The sequence below is a fragment of the Vulpes lagopus genome, chromosome 16 (genome assembly GCF_018345385.1).
Source record: "Vulpes lagopus strain Blue_001 chromosome 16, ASM1834538v1, whole genome shotgun sequence".
Taxonomy (NCBI): Eukaryota; Metazoa; Chordata; class Mammalia; order Carnivora; family Canidae; genus Vulpes; species Vulpes lagopus.
In genome coordinates, this window is record NC_054839.1 from 34814347 (window position 1) to 34830268 (window position 15922).

The 15922-nt window shown below is 39.2% G+C and overlaps 2 protein-coding genes across 2 annotated transcripts in view; one reads left to right on the plus strand and one right to left on the minus strand.

The window, feature by feature from the left end:
- The window catches only part of BORA (BORA aurora kinase A activator), a 27525-nt gene extending 16673 nt beyond the window's left edge, over positions 1-10852 (minus strand). Inside the window, exons 1-5 of the mRNA XM_041731082.1 lie at positions 10360-10852; positions 8723-8890; positions 6945-7051; positions 3965-4010; positions 926-1007 (exon numbers count right to left, since the gene is read on the minus strand). Of these exons, the coding sequence (XP_041587016.1) occupies positions 926-1007; positions 3965-4010; positions 6945-7051; positions 8723-8890; positions 10360-10497 (541 nt within the window). The 5' untranslated portion in view covers positions 10498-10852. The remainder of the gene's footprint in view (positions 1-925; positions 1008-3964; positions 4011-6944; positions 7052-8722; positions 8891-10359) is intronic.
- The window catches only part of MZT1 (mitotic spindle organizing protein 1), a 20724-nt gene continuing 14943 nt past the window's right edge, over positions 10142-15922 (plus strand). Inside the window, exon 1 of the mRNA XM_041731083.1 lies at positions 10142-10326. Coding sequence (XP_041587017.1) covers positions 10254-10326 — 73 coding nt within the window. The 5' untranslated portion in view covers positions 10142-10253. The remainder of the gene's footprint in view (positions 10327-15922) is intronic.

Genomic DNA, 15922 nt, shown 5'->3' on the forward strand with positions numbered 1-15922 from the left:
GTGCTCAATTCATTTTACCTATTATTGTGTTTTTTTGATAATGAATGAAATAGTCTTTCTTACAAAGAGAGCATAATTAATGTATGTTAAATAGAAGAATGGGCAATTTCACTGAAATGAGCATATATATATATATACAAGTAATACTCAAACACTGCTCATAACTCAAAGGACAGTGAGAGCAAATATAACCATTTCCTGGAGGCAGAAAAATATTTGAAAGATTACTGGTTTGTCCTTCAATTTCCTCATTAATTTTGCATATAATCATCTATATTACACTGCCCTAGGTCAAGTGTCCATATTTCTTCTATCTTTATAAGAAATCGGCAAATTAGCAAAAAAACAAAACAACTTAAGAGTTTAATTTTAAATATTAACCTTGAAAATTAGGCAGAAATCACTAACAGCTCAGTTCTTGATTTATTATCAACCATTTTGGCATCAATGGATCCTCTATAACCATCATAACGGATATTCATAATGGTCATGAAGAAAAAGTTAAATTCAAGATAAAATGGCCATAAAAAGAATTCAGTATATTTTAGTCACATTTTAAACTGTAACCTCTAAGCATTTTTGCTGCTGACACACAATGTTACATTAGTTTTACATGTACAACATAGTGATTTGACAACTCTATAAAACTCTATAGATTATGCTCTGTTCACAAGTGTAGCTACCATCTGTCACCATACAATGCTATTACAGTATCACTGAATATATTCTCTATGTTGTACCTTTTATTCTCGAGTTATTCATTCATTACTTGGAAGCATGACCCTTAAAGGTATCCAGAAATCTAATATCAAGCTCCTTACCAAAGCAATAAGCTGACACTTCACTGTATATTGCTCTACATTCACTGAGCTTTATGATTCTATGATATTTATAATTTTTATTCATAAGATTTTTATGCACTCACATTTACTGGAATGATATTCTGAAAGCTGTTTCCCTTCATGATCCGTCCAAGGAGAGGGTACAATGACATCTTTTGTGAAAAACTAGAAAAATTAAAGTTATACAATTAGGCATAATTTCCCTCCCCCAAATATAAATAAGTACCTATGTTATTTTCAAATAATCATCAAACGTGATACAGAAAGACTTTACAGTTACATTTAAAAATTTTAATACTTAAAAGCACAAATGACCAAAGGTAAAATAAATGTAACATATATATATATATAAAGAGAGATGTTACTATTTCCACCACTTAAATTTAAAACTTGCAAATTAATCTAAGGGCATTAATCATAGAGAAATATTTTAAATTCCTCCCAATTGGGGAGGGGGTCAAGGTGGAGATGACAAAAGGGAATATGAAGAAGGGAGAAATAAATGCAAATAAATATATAAAAGTAAGCTCCTAGAATGGTATGCTGGAACTGGCTTATACTGGCTCTCAAGATCTAATTATTAAATTTTCAGGAATTTTGTGCATCAGTTGTTAAAACCAACGTTAAAAACTTGTAAACTTACAATTAAGTATATAAAAAATAAAGGTCACAAAAGCCCCAACTCTCTACTTGCTAATTGTTTTACACTGACCAGTATCCATGCTCTTGAGATTAATCAGAATGGTGGAACTCCCACTGCACTTCTTTTACCATTTGGTAATGTCACATCAGTAACTTGAAACTGGTCATGGTCGGAGTATTCACATTACAGATAGCAGCAATCACTAAAAATCATACTCCTCCCTCAGAGGGCCAGCTGTCAAACATTTATCAGTATACCACTGGCCAGTATATTCAAATGGAGGTAAGAGCATTTGGATACATATTTTTCCTTTTTTCATTCCAGATATAAAGTCTAACACAGTGTTTTTTTCCCTTCCCTCTCTCTGTTTTGGAAGGAATTCAAAGCATTTTCTTTTTTTTCCCCTTACATAATCTCTACACCCAATATGGGGCTCAAATTCCTTAACTCTGAGATCAGGATCCTGAGCTCCACCGACTAAGCCAGCCAGCCAGGTACCCCCAAAACATTTTCTTTATATTTTGCTAAACATATGGTAAAGAACAATTTCTTTGACATGAGGAAAGATGTAAAAAAAGGGGGGGGGGGCGAGGGGAGCAGAGATTATGATATGTACAATTTCCAGGAAAAAAATATGAAAGACCCACCCCCACCAACTAATGAAGCAATGTATTTAGTTCATTCAAAATTAAAGACCTATAGACCCAAATTAACAAGATGAAATTTTTAAAGTGATTAGAATAATACAAATTAAGAAGCTGAATAATAATCAGTATTGCAGATAGAAGAAAACAGTGGGTATGATAACATGACCAGGAGTAAAAACTGCTGTAACCTTTTGGGAGAGCCTCATTGCAAAATTTACCAAAACTGAAAACACAAAGCCTCTGACTTCCCAAGTATGTTGCAATCACACAAAGATATATGCACAAGTGTGTCCACTGAAATATTATTTGTAATAGAAAAACATCAAATACAACGTAAGTAAGTATTAGTAGGGGCTCAGTTAGGTTACGATACATTAATACAAAGGAATACTATGCCATTACTAAGAATCAGTATGTGCTAAAAAAAAAAAAAAAAAAAAACAAAAACAAAACTAAGGAACATTATTAAGCAAAAAAAGATGCAAAAACAGTATGAGAATGATAATACTATTTGTTAAAGGCCATTTGCATTATATACATAAAATTAATCTAAAAGTATAAAAGTCACATAGTTACTTTTAGGAAGTAAGATGGGAAACAAGAAGCTCTTTATTTTCACTTCATAATTTTTCTTTGAAGCCTAAACTTTGTTTATACTATCTGCATGTATTTATTCTAATATTTATACATTTGAAAATATTTGTTTCTGATACATTAACTTGTTTCTGATACACTGACCCTAATTTTCACTCTGATTTTATTTTCTTAAATTTTTTGCTGAATTTCCCTTTAAAATTGAGGCTTCTAAAGGGAAAGCACATTTTCTAAAATGTTGGGAAATGGGAAACAGTCTGAGAGTATTCAACTGTGATGGAATCGAGTGATAGATCAGAATGAAAATTCTGAAGTTACTAGATAAATAAGCAGATAATATTTGGGAGGAGGAAAGCACATGCAAGAGTTTTTGAAGAAATATGCTATATCTGAAACACAAGGGGCCAATATCAACACTAGAAAAATAAGCGTGGGGGGAGGGGCGCAGCATCACTTAATTTCTATACACACACCATAGCTGAAGTGTTCTGGGATTCAGAAGAGTTGAAGATAGCTAAGGAATAGGGGTGGGTAGAGAGGGCTGGCAAGGGAAAAAGGAAAAACAGGTATTGTCATGACATAAAGACTTTCTGGGAAATAACTAGATAGATAACCCTGGTTTGCACTCTAGGAGGAGATCATCAAATAAATGAGCAAAAAATGAAAAACCTGGTTTATTATTTTTATCTAAAAAAAACCCCTACATGTGTAATATACTTTCTTCTATGTCTTAGAAAGGTATTTTATTTCATGAAATATATTGTTTCTTGAAAACTCAAAGCATTAACAACAACAAAAGATGAAACTATTGCCAATGCCAATCTCGATTTTCAAGGTCTGAAAATATTCAACTTCCCCTATACAAACTCCAACTTGAAACAGAAGTTTGTGCTCATCAGTATCCTGAAGGCACAAGGAAGACAAACTGTTTGACAGGCCCTGAGAATGAAAAGATAAGTGAAGTACAATATTGGCCAAAAAAAGAATTTAGTCAAGGGGAGAGAAGCACTAAACCAATCATTACAATATTGTAATAGCAGCACTATGATCGGCACTGGAATGGCTGAACAACACTGGTCTTATGGGAGTACAGAGGGGCACTTGACACGGCTAGGGACAGGCCAGGCTGGTAGGTTCTGGGATAGTAAAAGATTTAAAGGAAGTCATCCTAAAAGAGGTGAGGTGCACGCAGAATTGATGCTTAACTGGCTTTATGATCAGTAACAGTTTTAAGTTACCTCTTCAATGGCTTTTTGTCTTTTGTCTTCCACATCTTTATCTATTCTATACAGAGATAAAGAAGAAACATAACCATGCCATTACTTCAGCTGATTGAACATTTAAAATAATAAGCTTTCAAAGAAATAATTTCCTTCTGTTGAAAACTGGCAAATGTTAGGCTCATTAAAAAAACAACAACCTGTATCTTATCACATTTAGTAAATGACAGTATTTGGATATTTGGCATTGTGCTGTTAGGCTTACCTCCCTCCTTTCCATTCAGTTTGAATGGAATAGTATTTTCTGTTAAAGGGCTTACACTGATATAATTTTTAAATTACTATTAACAACATAAAGTAATTTGAATAAACTTTGTTCTTTAACTATCACAAGAGGCATTTCATTCCACAGAAATCTATTGTTCAAATTCTTTTTCTTCAATTATAGCAAGTTTATCATAGCCATAATTTTAGAATCAACTCTTACTCTGAAATAGAAGAAAAGAAACTATCATAGTTCTGAATTAAGGAACAAAAATATTAATTATGAAATAAAATATTGACAATATAGAATTCTGTCCAAATTATTTTTTTTATTTTGATACAATGTGCAATTACAGCAACACAAGTTTATCAGCTACAAGATTTAACAAAATGTTGGGTCTCCAGCATGAGGCATAGACTTGCCAAGGACTAAGCAGCTAGCCTTAGAGGACCACTTTAATCTGTCCCAGGGAAGACTATTTGCTTTCTGTTAATAAGTTGGTAAACACTTCTTTTTACAACAATTTAAAAGAATGTCTCTCCAAGTTTTTCATATATATATATTAGTAGCTTAACAAACCTCATATAAGAATATGTTTCACAAATTAAAATCAAGTGAATTTTTCAAGTAAAAGAATGATGAGAAAATAGACTACAGTGATAATCCACATATCTCAGCTTGAACAATAGCCATTTTGGGGGGCAAATAACTCAGTTCTCTTAATCTTATCATGCACATAAAGCAGGTCAAAATGACAGTGCATAGTAACAGCATATAATATTTAGTAAGCTCTGATTTAGTATTACCTCATTCAGAAATATTTTCTGCTGCATCAGACGGACTAAGAACCTGAAATATTTAGGGGATTGCTAGAAGCAGTGAAAATCAGTTTAGGCAAATATTTACCACCTGATCATGGAAGGTTCTAAGAAGTCATATAGGACAGAGTATCCTGACCATTATATCACAGAACACTGGCATGATGCATCTAGGTTACACGGATACCCTGAATGGATCCTGAGTAGAGGAGGGCCTTTTCAGGACTGTTCAACTTCTGTATGGACAGACTCATTTGCTTACACCCATCTGCCTTATTGTCATCACTTTTTATGAGTAGCAGTATGAAAGGGTGGGAAGCACTGAAACTGGGAACTCAGATTAGAAAGGAAGAGGCACTGGAAGCCACTGCTTGTTTCTAAGAATGAATCAATGTTTTCTTGAGACTACTCACCGTCCTTTGTAGAAGCCATAAACATTTGTTGAATTACATTAGTAAATTATATTAAAATTACGGTCTTTCCCACTCTTTTCCTCTCTTTTGTATTACAAATCTACCTACTGAAATACACCAAGATTCTTTTCATAAATCTACCTAGAGAATACATCATTTATGAATAAGTATAGAAATGTTGTGCCACAACTGTGGTTAACTGTATTGTTGGTTCATATTAGAAATAATAGTCTATACTTCTTCAGTATTCCTCAACGCGCTCAATAAATACCTCTTAACTAAGATAACATTTGTCCATGATTGAATATATCAAGAGGCAAATAATAAAGCAAATAGTTTGTGTGAAACAAACAAAAAAAAAATCAGTCTAATTTGATGTCACCCATTTGCTTTTAGATTCTGAAACTTTCACTTTCTCTTCAAAGATACTATTTATTTTTAAGTTAAAGTTCTTTTACGCTCTCTCTCCATTCTAGTCCCTTTTTATAACACTTCTAGATGGACATTAATTGTGAGTGAATGGTCATCAAGTTACGAAGCAAGAGAGGAAGGGGTAGAAAACCAGGACAAATATTTGCAAAAGTATTGCAACATATATACGTTTTTCTGTGACTGAATTCTAAAGTTAAAGAGAAAACAATTATCCATTATTCTGGAAAGACAACACATGTACCTTGGGACTGAAAATTAAAAGGTGGTTACATCAGTATTCAATTGTTTCAAATATCTAAAAAATCAGACTATAAAACTGACATCAAGTATCCCCAAAACTATTAACAAACACTGTTATTTATAATTACAGATTACAGTAATATGTAATCAAAAGCTAGGTGTGTTCCACCAAAGAAGTACATGTCGTCTCTATGTTGGACATCATCAAGCAGCACAGCACACCAGTCCAAGACACACCAGTGCTTAGAAACCTATATAAAATATCAACAAGTTAAGGCTGCTCTGATTAACAGACTGACTGCAATACAATGTAATTTAGATCCCTAAGGGTCATATATCAAAGCTGGATAATATCTAGAAAAGCTCTCTCTGTTGCAAATGGATACCATTTCATTTAATGTGTTTGAATTTGGTGAGGGGATTTTAGGCTTCCTCAAACACAAACAAAAATGAAAGAGCATTTTGCTTTACTCCATACCACAAAAAACAAAACAAAACAAAACAAAAAAAACACAAACAATACAAAAACTCAATGGGAAAAGCCACAATCATATAGAAAGGTACAAATTGCAAAATGGTCTTGCAAAAAAAAAACAAAACAAAAAAACACAGAAGATCCCTACTCAGGTTTAAAACTGTTAGCAAGGGAATCTTCTTTCTGGATATAGTTCTTTCTTTGAACTCACTCTTCATTTAGGTACAATAAATCTGTATCAGAATCTTTCCTCCCTGATATCTTTACATATAAATATATTCAACTTTTGGAATTTCCTATCTTTCTTCACTTAATAATATGTTATTATACTCAGATACAAAAAAGGAAAACTTACCGAGAATGACTTAAGTATAAAGCTTGACGATGAATGTCTTCTGGGTCTATTTCTACAGGATTTATTACAGCTAGTTGATCAATAGACCACCTAAATTTCCCTGGAGTCTTAACAAAAGAAAGTGAACTTATGAGTAAAAGCAAACTAAAATACTTCATCAAAATGCTAACCAAAAAGCTAACCAAAATGTCAGCTTCAAAAATAATGTGAATGGTTATAATGCAAAAGTATTTTAAAGCTGTATTTTAAAATTTGGCTTTACCACTAAATTAAATGGCAAATGATAATCAAATCACACTAAATCAACTGGCCTGTATTTTAAAATATCTGAATCTTCCATCTGGGCGATTTTTAAAATTGCGTAATGATAGGAAAAATCACAGTAGAGTAATAAAGGTATAGAAATTCCAGAATACTCATCAACAATGCAACATACCCCAGTAAAAGTAAAAATCTCTTATTAGAGTTATTAAAGGTCTTTACTTTCACTAATAATGAACTGAAATGAAATGAAGTCCTAACTACAGAAGTGCCTGCAAAAGATCATAAAATAGTTGACCCTTAAAATAATTAGGAAAAGTAATCATTGCTACTCTTCTGCATTCAACTATCCAACTGAACCAGAAACTTGCCCAAATCCTAATCTGTAATTTGGAATGCATTTTTGACAAAATTAGGCTTAAAAACCCAATATCCTACACATTCTGGCTTTGAGGATTAAGTTGCAGCCAATCTATTATTTATTCTATATTAACAGGTAACTAAAATGGAATACAGTTGAATCAAAAATCATGAGGTCAGATTAACTCAATATAAACTGCCTAACTGTACAACTTAACTTGCTCTTTGTTTAAGCCGACATGAAAATATAGCATAAACAGCCACGCACTTTGCAGTTTTTCTAGGTAATTTACTAGGTTAAAAGATCATACTTCAAAAGAACGCCACGGTAGCAAGTAACAGTAAAAATAAGCTAAAGTAATAGCCTTTCCTAATCTCCAAAGGAGCACTTTCCCTTCCATAGCACCCTTAGCCACCTTAACCACTAACAGCACATATATTGTTTTGAAGTTGCTGGATTAGTTATTCTTTTCCTTTAGAGTAGATGTTGGCTTCTTTGTATACAATCTGTAAGCTAATAATGAATGGAAAAATAAATTATTTCATGACATGTGAAAATTACATGAAATTCAAACATTCATAAATAAAGCTTTATTGAAACACAGCCATGTTAGTTTACATATTACCTATGGCTGCTTTTGTGATACCAGGCAGAGGCTGACTAGTCTTAACAGCAACAAGATGACCTGTGAAGCCTGAAATATTTACTGTCTAGCCCTGGAGAGAAAAAGTTTGCTGATCCCTGCATTAGAATAGAAGCTCCTTGAGAGTTTGTGTTTAATGACCCTGACTTATTCTTTATGCTTCGTACTTTAACACACAGCAGCAAATAGGTTTGCTCAATAAAGGAGAATAATTAGATGACATAGCTTCTCTTTGAATGTGTTATTAGTAAATACATAATCAACCACAGTATCTAGCTATATCCAGTTGCAAGAAGCCTAGACATTATCTACTGAAAGGAAAAAAAAAGACAAATGTTGGCAAAAAAAAAAAATCTACCTAACTTATTATTAGCCCAGTCACTACAGTGAACATTACAATTAAGAAAGCAAATTCCCCACATACGTGCTCCATAATAAATTTCTCCCTTAAGTTGTAAAGAAAGATGTTTACATGTTAAGATAATTTGTATATGTTAGTCAAGAATAGCTTACTGGTAATTTCCTTGATTTAAAAACAGAAGGACTGGAGAGAGTTTGTTCATGGAGATTAGAATAATCACCGGGACTTTCAAAAGGATTCAGAACTGGGACCCTTCCTGGAGTTTCCGGTGTTATCTGCATTCCTGATTCTTTGACATCTCCCATAGCACAGAGAGAAAACTAAAAAAAAAAAAAAAAAAAAAAAAAAAAGGCATTATGAACAATAAAACTGGCACATTCCACATTCATTTTGACAACTAAAATGTATTCAACAAACATTTTGCATAAAGAACTCAAAATCTAATGCTCTTGGGTTGTTTATAGTTTACAAAAGGCATCACATACATTTTCTAAAGTGATCCTCGAAATAACCTTGAGGACTAGAGAGGTACGGGATATGATTAGGGATATCATTTTGCAGAAGATTTAAACTCAGAGAAGCTAAGTAGCACAAAAGTAGCAGTCAACCGCATATGAATGAGCTCAGGTCCGCTTTCGAAGCAACGAAATGGGACTAGAGGCACAAAACTCTTTCCAACTAAAAGGCTATAGTTTCAACTAAAACCTATAGTTTCTTTATTCCTTATTTCAAGTCTCCAAACACTTAACATACTTCGGATATCCCAGCAATTGCCTATCAAACGACAGCTGCTGAACAACAATTATTTGCAGCAGGCAGATGTATACGAGACAAGGAAGCTTAAGCACTTTAGCCCCAAAGCACGGCTGATTAGGGCTAGGAGACTAACCGCCCTTCGGTTGCCTCTCGTCACACATCCTCCTTGCGCTAAGACGTCCAGGGTAGAAGGCAAGACTGCATTACTTTCAGCCCAAAGGGGGTCGGTACGACTAGGGAGAAAGGATCCACTTCTGGAAGGCTGAAGCTGCTGGCTTCCTTGGGGGTGAAGAGCAGAGGTGGACACTCCAGCCAGTGTCACTCCCAGTCCTAAGCGATCACAGCTTGGCGCCCCCCCCATTCCCCCCACCCCCACCCTCTTCCGCACCTATTCCCTCGCTGCTCCCATTCCCCCCCGGGGGACAGCGGGCAGGTGGGTCGGCAAGGGAGGAAAACGGGGCTCTCCAACTCAAAACAGGAGGAAAGGCCCGGGGCTACAGAGAACGTACCTAGCGGTGCGTATAAAAAAGGAAGCCCCCCCAGTAGGCGACTCCAGGGCGCTCCCGGGGGGCCAGGCCAGCTCCCACGACAGGCATAGACTCTTTAACTCCCCGCTTCCGCGCTGTCTTAGGCCAACCAGCGCACAGGCCCCGTGGGGGAACTGGCCAATCGCGTCGCACCGCCGTCCGCGAACCAACCAATCGCATCGAGGCCGCGTAGCAAATTCGAATGGCAACTCCCCGCTCCGCATTCCGCGCAGAGTAACGAGGCTCCAAATTTAAATCAACGCAGCCTCACGCCGGCGACGAGCGCGAGGGGCGGAGCCTGCCCGGCGTGAGCGGGGGACGCGTGGTGTGATTGCCCGGGAGAGAGGCCGGCGCTCCAGTTCCGGGTCAGGCCCTTCTCCCGCCTCCCTCGGCCTCCGCCATGGCGAGCAGCAGCGGCGCCGGGGCGGCGGCAGCGGCGGCCAACCTCAACGCGGTGAGGGAGACCATGGACGGTGAGTGCCCGTTTCTCCCCTCCCCGCCTTTACCTTGTCTCCGTTTCCCGCAGCCAGGGCCCCCAGGCGGCGGGAAGCCAAGAAGGACTTGAGGTCCACTTCCGGCCCCGGACGGCATCTCCGAGGATCCTCCCAGGGGACCCGCCGAGGCCGTGGCGCTGAGGGTGCCATCCTTCGAGAGCGCTCTCTGGGCTCCGGCGTGCTGTGTCGCGCGCACGGCGTTCCAGCCGCCACGTCAGCCGGGCGCGCGCGCCCCGCGCCTCACGCACCCCACACGCCTCACGCGCCTCACGCGCGCCGCCCGCTCCGCACCCGCTCCCCGCGCGCCTCACGCTGCGGCGGGCTCCGGGCGCCGCCGCCCCCCCCCCCCCCGCCGCGGCGGGGCGCCGCTTCCTCAGAGGCCCGAGCGGCAGGGAGCCGCCCTCGAGACTGCAAGCCCCGTGTGGAGAGCGGCCTTGTGCGTTTGGTCACCGCGATGTCCTTTGTCCCTGACGCTTGTTCACTGTGCGGCGAGCGGGCGAGGCGCCCCGCCCCGCCCTCAGGAGCGCTCCGAGTCGTCGAGGAGCAGGTGCCGCGGGCGTCTGAGGCTGTGCGCCGCTTTACCTGTTTCCGAGGCACGTGGGTGGCCCGCGCGCACGTGCTGGAAGACGACGCGCCCTGGACTCAGGTTGTCCCTACCCTCGAGTGAATGCCGGTTCTGACACTGTGCTCCCCGTGCGGGGGCGGGGGGGGAGACAAGCTATGTAGACGTCTTTGAGCCCGTTTCTTTCTTTTCTATGAAGTGAGGTCACCTCCTCCCAAAAGTTATTTGTGAATATTTAAGACCACAAAGCAAAGGCGTATCAGAGGCGATAAAGCAAAAAATAGTTACCATGACCTTTGGGTTGTGTTACATGTACATCCCACTACTTGCGGACTCCGTTGTCTCCATTTTATCGCATCCACTTATGGGTTTGATGGATGTTGAATGTTGCCTTTTTTTTTTTTTTTTTTTTGCATTTTCCGGGGGGTTACAAACATGAGTCTTCATCTCTATTGAAACATAACTCTGGGGGATCCCTGGGTGGCTCAGCGATTTGGCGCCTGCCTTTGGCCCAGGGCGCGATCCTGGAGTCCCGGGATCAAGTCCCACATCAGGCTCCCTGCATGGAGCCTGCCTCTCTCTCTGCCTATGTTTCTGCCTCTCTTTCACTCTCATAAGTAAGTAAAGTAAGATAAATAAATAAATCTTAAAAAAGAAAGAAAGAAAGAAAGAAACTGCAGTTTTCAGTTGTGCCAGCCTTCCTGCTGAATCTCCCTGTTGGCTTCACTTACTGATACAGTCACTCCTTAAAGGGCTTCCAGTAAGATTTCTGGCTTTTTCTGCACAGGTTGCTGCTTTCTTTTACATTCTTTTTTTTTTTTTTCTAAGGTTTTTAAAATTTATTTATACATGAAAGAGAGAGAGAGAGAGAGGCAGAGACACAGGCTGAGGGAGAAGCAGGCTCCAAGGAGGGAGCCCGACGCAGGACTCGATCCCCGGTCTCCAGGATCAAGCCCCAGGCCGAAGGTGGCGCTAAACCGCTGAGCCACTGGGGCTGCTCTGCTTTCCTTTTCAAAGAACTATGTACATTAGAACGTTTGCATCTAACTTTTTACTTACCAAGTATCTATTTTGCTGTTTCTCTGAAAAGAAAACAGACTTTATTCTTTAAAGATTTTATTTATTTTAGAGGTGGAGGCAGAGAGAGAGGAACAAGGCTCTACTCCATCCCATGACCCTGAGATCAACCCTGAGCTGAAATCAGGAGTTGGATGCTCAACCCACTGAACTACCAGGCACCCCAGAATTTTATTAACATATTCAGCCTATTTCCCATTCTTTCTTAGTGTACCACATTATAGGTTTCCCCAGCTATCTGGAAGCAGACTGGTCCCATGAAACCTTTCCTAAGCTTATGTAAAGTGAAGAGCCAATACAAATTGGAAATTTTTTTGAGCATTCTCAGACCCCAAAAAATAACCTTTCTTAGGCTTTTGTGATGCCCTAGGACACATCTTGTTAACAGGTGCACAAAATAAATAGAGATAAAGCACAGATGCCCCCAGATGCTAGTTTAAGGCTCTGGGAGCTTCATGGCAAGAGATTGAGTTTAGTTCCTAGGGAAGGAGCTTGGCAGTAACAAACATTAAATGCTGCGGTTATGTGCTGGCTCTAATGGCCTATCGTAAACAAACACTCAACACTATTTTCACTTTTTTTTTTTAATTAATTTTTATTGGTGTTCAATTTACCAACATACAGAAAAACACCCAGTGCTCATCCCGTCAAGTGTCCACCTCAGTGCCCGTCACCCATTCCCCTCCAACACCCGCCCTCCTCCCCCCTTCCACCACCCCTAGTTCGTTTCCCCGAGTTAGGAGTCTTTATGTTCTGTCTCCCTTCCTGATATTTCCCAACATTTCTTCTCCCTTCCTTTATATTCCCTTTCACTATTATTTATATTCCCCAAATGAATGAGAACCTACACTGTTTGTCCTCCGATTGACTTATTTCACTCAGCATAATACCCTCCAGTTCCATCCACGTTGAAGCAAATGGTGGGTATTTGTCGTTTCTAATTGCTGAGTAATATTCCATTGTATACATAAACCACATCTTCTTTATCCATTCATCTTTCGATGGACACCGAGGCTCCTTCCACAGTTTGGCTATTGTGGCCATTGCTGATAGAAACATCGGGGTGCAGGTGTCCCGACGTTTCATTGCATCTGAATCTTTGGGGTAAATCCCCAACAGTGCAATTGCTGGGTCGTAGGGCAGGTCTATTTTTAACTCTTTGAGGAACCTCCACACAGTTTTCCAGAGTGGCTGCACCAGTTCACATTCCCACCAACAGTGTAAGAGGGTTCCCTTTTCTCCGCATCCTCTCCAACATTTGTTGTTTCCTGCCTTGTTAATTTTCCCCATTCTCACTGGTGTGAGGTGGTATCTCATTGTGGTTTTGATTTGTATTTCCCTGATGGCAAGTGATGCAGAGCATTTTCTCATGTGCCTATTTTCACTTTTTGCCTATTTTCATAAAAGAAAAATTTATTGGATTTCTTTTGGTTAGTAAAAATAGCTACTAATGTATGGCTTCCATAAAAGCAAAGTGAAATAAGACAAACTTTCAAAAAGTGAGCGATGGTTATATTGTCTTACATCTTTGCTTGGAAGCCGGTAGGTCTTTTAAAGAATAGAGTATGAGGCCCCACTTCTGTCAATTTTCTTATGATGGCTATACTTAGGTTCCTCATTTATACGGCCACAAAATCCTGTTTGAATGGAGAACTCCCAATTTATCACTGGTGGAACTATTGATGTACAAATGAGAACTGACTATTGGTTACGTCATTAATATTTTCACTGGTTGGAGTGTGTGTAAAATGAAGATTATTGAGAGTGTAAGAACAGGAAAAAGTGAAGAAATACAGATTTTTTAAAAAATAAAAATTGAGAGGCTGTATGACTTAGAGAACACTGCTCCTTCATATACAGTTAGTCCACAAATCTCAAGATAAAAAGGCCCCAGGTTGGCACTGAATCAACATTTGTTAAATGTGGCAGCTAGGGAATACCATGTCCATTAGAACTCTAAACTTCCAGAAAATCCCTGGTATTATGCCATAATTGGAGTCCAAGACAGTCACATAAAATATGAAGTTGAATTACTGCAAAATTAATGGAAAACTTTTCCATGTTTAATAATTAAGACACAAAGGTAAACACACTAAAAACACACACTGTAAATAATTGATCATAAATTGAACTGTAAAAATCCTACATGTTCTTATTTTTTTTTTTTTTTTTTTTATGATAGTCGTACAGAGAGAGAGAGAGAGAGAGAGGCAGAGACACAGGCAGAGAGAGGAGCAGGCTCCATGCACTGGGAGCCCGACGTGGGATTCGATCCCGGGTCTCCAGGATCGCGCCCTGGGCCAAAGGCAGGCGCCAAACCGCTGCGCCACCCAGGGATCCCCTCATTTTATTTTATTTTTAAACTATTTTATTTAATTATTAGAGCAAGGGCGCACACATACCCTCACAGCAGGATGGGGAACTAGAGGCTGGGGAGTCAGAGGCAGACTCAGACTCCTCTGCTGAGCACTGAGCCCGCCTTGGGCTAGATCCCAGGACCTTGAGATCATGACCTGGGCCTAAGTTAGACACTTAACCAACTGAGCCACCCAGGCGCCCCCATGTTGTCATTTTATAATCTCACCTTCCTCCACATTCACTCCCAGAAACAAAATTTCAGCTTGCCTAAAGGGGCTAAACAGAACTACCCAAATAGGATTATCATTTGAAACTTTGTTAATGCGGGGTTTCATTGAACTTAAGTCTAGCCTTGAGTGCCAAAAGTTTTTGAGTCCAGTACCCTCTCTCAGGATTAGTGTAGTTCTCACCATCTTATTACTTTCCTCCTATCACTACTAGAATCAACTAATTTATTTATTTATTTTAATAATAAATGTATTTTTTATTGGTGTTCAATTTGCCAACATACAGAATAACACCCAGTGCTCATCCCGTCAAGTGTCCACCTCAGTGCCCACCACCCAGTCACCCCCACCCCCTGCCCTCCTCCCCTTACATACCCCTAGTTTGTTTTCCAGAGTTAGGAGTCTTCCATGTTCTGTCTCCCTTTCTGATATTTCCTACCCATTTCTTCTCCCTTCCCCTCTATTCCCTTTCACTATTTATATTCTCCAAATGAATGAGACCATATAATGTTTGTCCTTCTCCAATTGACTTATTTCACTCAGCATAATACCCTCCAGTTCCATCCACGTCGAAGCAAATGGTGGGTATTTGTCATTTCTAATGGCTGCGTTAGAATCAACTAATTTAATCTAATGGATCTGCATGATTTCAGGGTTGTAGAACTCAGCTATAAACATTTTTATTTTTGTGAAGCGAAAGCATTTTGAAAATGATACTTCAGGAGCAGATAGGCTTGTAGTTTATCTGTGTGGCTTACTCTGAAAGAAGCCCGACTGATACCCTGGCCCTGATTTAGTATAAGGTCTTGTGTCAGTCCCTTCCTCTCATTTTTATATCCTCAACATTCTCTCCAGATTCCTTCTTAAAAATGTCAGTCTTCTATACTGCCTCTCTCTCTGTTCTCCAGTGTACTCACTTACCTCTTTTGCTTTTCAGTGTTTTGAAATTTTAGGTACTCTTCATTGATAGTTTTATACTTTGATTTTTATCTTAAATTTTAAAAACTTCCTTATGGCTTCAATTACTACTAATAATTATGCTTGTTATAAATGTGATTAAAAGGAACCTCTTTCTCACCAGAGGGTTTCAGTGTAGTGCTGCTTTAGTACATATCAGGTAGTAAGTTAGAAGGAGTTAAGAAAGTTCACAGTATACAAGGCATGTCAGTGAAACGGACGTATAGTCTCTCTGCTATCAGTCTAGTCAGTCACTGAAGAAAGAAACCTAGGAATCATTCTTGCTTTGTTTCACCTCCCCTCCCTTCTGTCCTTCACTAAGTCTTTCTTCCTTCGTCTCAGGTTTGACCACTTACTCTCTCTTCTAAGATGGCAGTAAGTTGACTCCCTCTCC